At 45.1% G+C, this 7204-nt stretch overlaps 1 protein-coding gene across 1 annotated transcript; it reads right to left on the minus strand.

Moving 5' to 3' along the window:
- Positions 1-312: 312 nt before the first annotated feature.
- Positions 313-5009, minus strand: LOC125523357 (probable RNA methyltransferase At5g51130). Its single transcript, XM_048688402.1, has 8 exons — positions 4614-5009; positions 3660-3774; positions 2985-3032; positions 1662-1914; positions 1462-1549; positions 1295-1360; positions 814-882; positions 313-727 (listed from the first exon to the last, which is right to left on the minus strand). Exons 1-8 carry the CDS (start codon positions 4848-4850, stop codon positions 638-640), a joined length of 966 nt encoding a protein of 321 aa, XP_048544359.1. The 5' UTR covers positions 4851-5009; the 3' UTR covers positions 313-637.
- Between the last annotated feature and the right edge of the window lie 2195 nt (positions 5010-7204).

Raw genomic sequence — 7204 nt, forward strand, 5'->3', positions numbered from 1 at the left:
AGATGGTTGCACCTCTGCCGAGCTGTGCCTTCCTTTGGGCTTCTTTTTTATTTTTGGAAGATCCTTGGAGCTTTTGGAATGTGGTTGCATATTTGGACGGTGACTGATCAATGGCTTTTTCTTCAAAGTGCTCGTGGAGTGGGCTCAGGTGCAGCTTGAGCTGCAAGGGACTGCGACATTGGCGATGCAGCTCCAGAGCTGAGCAATGTAACAAGTACAGTGTCTGAAAGTTGATATAATCCAACCAAGATTTGCCGGTTTATATATACGATAAAGCGGTTGCAATTGTAAGAGCGCGAGAAAACTAGCCTGTTCATAGGAAGCGAAATCTTACATCACTGGAAGGTTTTCTCTGGCATCTAACATTCATCTATACAGACGCTTAAACTCTGGCAAAGTATCGAAAACCACCTAGTGAAGGCAATACCACCACCACCCTATCCATACCATTCCTTGGGCGCTTGTTGAAAATGACACTTCCACAAATTGCTAATCCAGAGTTATGTGAAAACCTTGATCATCATATTTGTACCAAAGAAAGCACCGGTGAAGCTTGACGAATCCCGCAGCACCAAACTTATGCGCCCGAAGCAACAGATGAGCCTCTGAGCAAGAGGCAGGCGTTAATCTCATTCCATCATTTGTAGTAAACTTCAATTGGGCGGTCAAAACCAGCGACGGATCCGACCAATCTGTTGGTAATCACCTCTGCTGACCTGAATCCTACCTGCAAGCACAACTGCATGGTTTACAACGATTCTGCTGCAGGGAACTGGAAAAGAACATAGCATTAGTTGCCGATATAGAATGCACCTTATCAAGAAGTACCTCCCGGAATTTCTCAGGGTATATACAGATATATTTGAAGTTTTCTTTGGCAAACTGAAATCCACCAGAAAAAAGGACAGGATGATGTGAGTTAACTTCACCCCATGAAAGATTGAGAAGAAATAATTGTTTCATCGATGGATCGGGATTTTTGTTACTAAGAAAGATTGTGTGATCAGGGGAAACAAAAGCAGGTTGGGTGAGAGTAGACACCAACGAAAATGATGAAAGACTTTTTCAGAAAGAAAAAACACGTAAATGATGAAAGACCAGGAAGCAATTCAAACCAAGGAGTACATCTAGCTTTGAAACGAGCAAGGAACCAAAAGAACAGCTCAATGCAACATACTCATGGCTATCCTTCAGGCCTTCACAAACAGAGTTAGAGCTCTAAAGTTGAAACTACCATCTCAAGCTAAAAACAAATCATGTAGCATCAGTCATCAATCTGACAATCAGAAATTACCTCTGACACTAATCTGTTTTTCCTATACGAGGTCCAAGGTTGAGGCTCCATGATAAAAATCCCTCCCTGCAAAACAAGAGAAGCCAGCGGAAAGAAGACAAGGTATTGTTAGTTTTTCCTCTTACCACAGAGATCCAATTTAGGGACAGCAAAAGATAAATAGATACCGGTCTTAGAAGACTCCATATCTTCACAAACAAAGTGATTATGCCATCATCACCCCAGTTCAGGTGGATCCATTTTGTCACGCTCAAACTGCAAGAGAACAAAAGCACAACCAATCAAGATGACATTCAATTTGGATAGTGACTAATACAAATAAACCAAAAAATCTCTGACATGTCTCGCTTGTAAATTTGCAACTTACCACATGATGGTGTCATACTGTTCTGCATATTTGTGTTTGCTCTGTACAAAATTTTCAGACCGAAAAGAGACAATTTCAAAAAGATCAGGTTGTTCGTCCTTAGAAATATTTCCATTTGGCATTTCAGATACCACTTCTTCTGGACAGCTCTGAGCTGTGGAGTCTGACGAGTTATGGACCTTGGCACTTTCTGGAGCCACATTGCCTGTTCGAGATATCCTTCTTAAATTCCAGTTAGCAAGGTCAATCAAACCTACAAGGTTAATATCAGAATCAGTTTCATTTGACAAACCCAACACAGCTAACCATACTACATTGGGCAAGCCAAGAACACACAAACATTACGTAATACAAGGGACTATTCAATTATGGTTGATGATATTTATTGGTAATCTGTCAAATACTATTACTTAATTACGAACCATGCATCTAACATCAGAAAATTACAGAAAAACAAGTTTGACTGTCATAAATGCACATTCTGCTAAAGAACAAATTAACATTATAAATGTCATACAGAGTTTCATAATTTCAAGATAGGTTCCGTTATCAATAGAGAAACATCGAATTTGTGAACAGGATGGTGTGGGCATCAGCAAGGATGTTATGCCATTAAAAAAAATGTCCCACCAAATTCTACTTCTTTAGACTTGCAACCACAACATGCCTCACAAGCATTGTGTCAATACAATAATTACGAACTACTAGCAACACTGAGATGGTTTGGGCATATTCAGCACAGGCCTCCAGAAGCTCCGGTGCATAGTGGACGGCTAAAGCGTGCGGAGAATGTCAAGAGAGGGCGGGGTAGACCGAATTTGACATGGGAGGAGTCCGTTAAGAGAGACCTGAAGGATTGGAGTATCACCAAAGAGCTAGCTATGGACAGGGGTGCGTCGAAGCTTGCTATCCATGTGCCAGAGCCATGAGTTGGTTGCGAGATCTTATGGGTTTCACCTCTAGCCTACCCCAACTTGTTTGGGACTAAAGGCTTTGTTGTTGTTGTTGTTGTTGTTGTTGTTGTTGTTGTACTAGCAACACTGAGCTGGCATATGCAATAACCGGTCAAACAGGACTAGATTTTCTTACTGGCATTTAATGTTGTTCAGAAATGAGTATTAATGCTCTCAGCGCGCAACATTATATATATAAACACAAAATGTACATAAAGGCTGCTGAGAGACAAGCATCAATCAGATATTCAGATTGTTTTTCGAAAGATTCCAACTACCAGGTACTTCATGCACTAAAAACAAACAGTATGAAATCTGTATTACAAATATACAATATTACTTCATTAAATATTACAATAACAGTTTAAACCTTTATCGATGTCAACTCCAAGGATGCTTCGACATTCAAACTTCGTCGCTGGACAAGGTAAAGAAAATTAGAGATGAGAAACTGTGTTTGACAGGAAATTTATTTAGAACATTCTACAATATCTCTCTCTTGCAATTGTGACATCTGCCCCAAAAAAATTGTATATGTCACCTGTGATGTATTGATTTCTAGCAAATGAGTGTCAGAAGAGTCACTAAGTCATCAATGCACAGAATAATGAAGCAAAAGACCAGCTACAGCTAATTGGCATTCAGTTCTTATACGGTCAAGAGTTGTCAAATGAAAACTATGCTATTGCAGACCATTATAATAATAAGTTAACAAAGGTAGCTGACATGTTTATGTAGGGCAGTCTCAACTGTATTACAAGTGGCAACCTACAATAGATGGCACATACTCGATTAAAATTATCCTAACGTAACCATATGAATAAATCAAAGAATATTTACAATAATTAGCTAAATAATGCTTATGTTAATATGGATAAGACTTTCATATTCAACAATAGAAACTAAAACAATGTAACTGCACAGTAACAGCAGTCTGCTAATTCAAGAACAGAAGCTATTACATTGAAGTTGAAGACATGAGAATAAGACCGGAAGATCATTAACCAAACAAAACAGAACAAATTTTTTATCCCCAGAACATTACCTATACCGATTGTGACCAAACCTTGGTTGCATCCAATATCGAGACAATCCTTGCCTGCAAACCACTCCTTCTTGAATATCTCAAGGCGGGGATCTTCACCAACGTTACGATCAATCTGTTGAACATCAAAAGATTGAAGTTATCAGCTAAGATTGATTGATCCAGCCATCGAGTGTCCTTTTATCGTATGAAGTGAACTATCATGTGCAGCATAGAACAATTAAATGTCCAATCTAATGAATAGACCCTCTATCCATCTATTTGCCTCCTTAGTACAGGTGAATTTAGCATAAGCAGATCTGTGAAAACAAGTACGTGCAATTAGGCTCCATGCTTGCTTACTCCTTCTATGCCAATAGCCATTACAGTAACACCTTGGGGCATTTATTAATCAGAAACTATATTACATGTCCAATATGGGGTCAAAGGCTCAAAGCAGTGGTGATTACTGTGCCCCTGAAATTCGGCAGCCATGTCACACACAGTACCACAATGGTTGGATTGTCTAAACCAATGAAATGATGAGCTAATGGTATGGCGTAAAAGCGGCAATTTAACACCAAAATACCCAACAGATAGCGTCTATGCTGGCCTACCACAAACTAGAATCAAACAAAACAAGTATATTCATCTCACTCCAGTTTCCATTCAATACAAAAAAAAGGAACCACGGGCCCTCGTTGCAAAACTCAAGTTCTGCCAGCTCTGAGACACAAATCAACGCAGAAACCTATTAGCGCATTTCATCAAATAGTTAGGGCGCGTCCTAAGCAAAAGCTCCACCGCTTTCAGCTAAGAATCCTAGTCCGTATAAACCATCCCAGTCCCAGGAACATAGCAATCTCCAGCAAATCATTTCACCAAATAACTACACGGCATGCACAACACAATGACGATTCACCCTTTGTTAGAGAGAGGCCACAGAGTGGAGGGGAGAAGCACGGTTCAACTCACTCGGTAGCCGTAGTAGTTCCTGTAGTTTCCGTAGATGAAGGCACCTCCCTTGTTCTTCCGCTTCTTCCCTCTACCTCCGCCCCCACCACCTGCACCACCGCCGCCGCCGCCACCACCACCACCGCCGTTTCCTCCTCTTCCCTGTGCGTCGCTCTGTTTTCTCTCCGCCTCTCCTTTGGGCCCCTTGGCAGCGGAAGGTGGCTGCGCGACGCCCTCCGGCGCAGCCGTGGTGGCCATCCCCTGAGGAGGGGTGGCTCTCTTCGCCGCCGCCTTGTCTCGCTTCGCGCGGACGGTAGTGGGGAACAGCGCGCGGACGGCGAGGCGGAGGAAGAAACCCTTCGAGGCGAGAGGCTTTGCGGCGCCGACTTGAGCAGCGAAACAGAACAGACCAGCGCACCTGAAAGAAAAAGAAAAGGGAGGAAGGACACGGCGAACAGACCTAGCCAGATGGGCCGGCCCGGCACGGCCCATCCAGGCACACCTAATATACGGGCCAGCACTCATGCCATACTCCCTCAAAAAAAGGTATGGCACAACAAGTAAACGCTCCGGCCCACCGACATGTTTAGCTAGCCTTTATCTGTTTTGGGAGCTAATTTAAAACAAAACAGACGCTAGGCAACTCGCTCCCAGAATGCTCCCCCGATTGCAAGCTTCGGCCGTCGGATCTGCCCCTCTGGCTCGCTGCACCGTTGGATCTTCACTTGCACTTAAATCGTTTTTCACCTCCCAGTCATTTTCCTTGCCCAATGACGAGTGGGCTCGTCTCAAGATTGCATTGGTTGTCTCAGCAGCGGGTCATCTTCGGGCGGGTGAACCTTCCCTCGCGCGTCGCGCGTCCCGTGGCAGGGGCGAGGAGCCCATTGGACATAACCGCACCAAACCCTAGCCCACCGTCCATAGCCACCCGCTCCTTCTCACAGCCGCCGCACCATTCCTCCCTTCCTCCCCCTCCTCCTTCCCGAATCCCCACCACGGCGCCGACCTGCAGGCAAAGGGCGACAGCGGCAGCGCTCAATTAGATCTGTAGGAGAGAGAAGATGAGAGGGAGAGAGAGGAGGGAGAAAGAGAGGAAGAGGAGAGGAGGCACAACGTCGGATGGGAGAGTGGCCAACCCGGCTCACGCCGGCTGGGGCCGCACCCCTCCCCGAAGGGCGGCGATGATGGGGGGATCCGCCGGCGCCATCCAAGCTCCCGACCGACGGACTCGCTGGGTCGCCGCCCCTCCCGTGCGGCGGGAACATCCATGGCGGTGCGGGCTGGGGACCGAGCGGCGGGGCCCGTGATGCGTTTCGGTCGAGGGATTGGTCGGGCTGACGCGGGATCTTAGCCACCGTCGATGGATTTCTCGCAGCTTGGCTACCTGTTGCTTTGGATCCGGTACGATCCCCATCTCTCTCTCTCCGAGAAAAAGCTCTTTATTTGAATGACCAAGAATCCATGGTGTGCTCCTAAACTGCAAGGAACACTCCACTACGAAACTCACTTAAGCAGGCTGATAGATGATACCTTGTCTTGAGCCTATTTTCTCAAAATAATGAGAGGCTGAATGATTCAGACACAGGCTGAACCATCTTTCTCACCTCATCATTTTGTTACATTTGATTACAACCCAAACCCTATGCTGAATCAGGCGAGCTCTCGTTGCCGGATCACTGGCCAATCGTCGGGTTGGCGGCCACGTCAGTTCCGCACCGCTGCCAGCGACCGCCGTTCTGTTGCCTTGGATTCGGGTGTGGCGTTGGCTGGGAACCGTATGGTGTTTGTCTGACGTGTCGTCCGCATCGTGGGGGTTTGGTCGGTTGACTCCAGGTATGAGCAGCTCCTGAGCTTGATGGCTGGATGTGTGCACACATGTAACGGGGTATCATGGTCATGTTGCTTGGTGTGCAGAGGCAACCTCATTTTTGGACCAAAAAGAGGGGCGATGACGATGATGATTGGCTGAAACAATCATGTCTTGAGCATCAAGACAGCCTTGGCTTGTGGGACTAAACAGAGCTGAAAGAGTCGGTGTCACCGTTGGAGTTGCCCTTAAGCCTACCCTTACCTTTGTTGTAGCCTGCTCAATTTTATTGCCGGTGTTGGATGATCTGTGCCTTGGGCGGTCGTTCTGATGAGTGATACTCTGGTACCAGGTCTATTTCAACACACACGAACCCATTGACCTCCCATGTTCCTGGGGAGCGTTGCATGTCAGAAAAATTAGGGTTTGTGTCACACAAAGTTCTGCATTGACACTTAGAAAGTAAGTGAAAAGCGATATGCCATTTTTTGAGGCTATCTACAATCCCGTTAAAAGGCAACTGCTAAACACTGAAGGGCAATGGAACTCAATTTGTCAGTATCGCAGTTTGATAAATTGTATTAGTGGTATTTCTTGGATTTATATAAGAAAAACAAAAATAGCTACCTTTGTGTGAATTACAGTGCCAATGATCAGTTCTTTGTATCAGACATGAATGGACAGATTCAAGATTTCCTTTCACCTAGGCTTGGTTAGTTGGCCACTTCAATTCCCACTTTCTGTCATGTAATCTTGATGTCGATACTTCGACATTACATACAGAATATGATGCATTATGTAGAAG

This window comes from Triticum urartu, chromosome 7 (genome assembly GCF_003073215.2).
Source record: "Triticum urartu cultivar G1812 chromosome 7, Tu2.1, whole genome shotgun sequence".
In the NCBI taxonomy this organism is placed as follows: Eukaryota; Viridiplantae; Streptophyta; class Magnoliopsida; order Poales; family Poaceae; genus Triticum; species Triticum urartu.

Coding starts and splice junctions, on each gene's coding strand:
- LOC125523357 (XM_048688402.1), bottom strand. CDS start 4,850: ATGGCCACCACGGCTGCGCCGGAGGGCGTCGCGCAGCCACCTTCCGCT. Junction 1,550..1,661: donor CAGTATGACACCATCATGTG/GTAAGTTGCAAA, acceptor GTTCTCTTGCAG/TTTGAGCGTGACAAAATGGA. Junction 728..813: donor GGGAGGTACTTCTTGATAAG/GTGCATTCTATA, acceptor TTGTGCTTGCAG/GTAGGATTCAGGTCAGCAGA.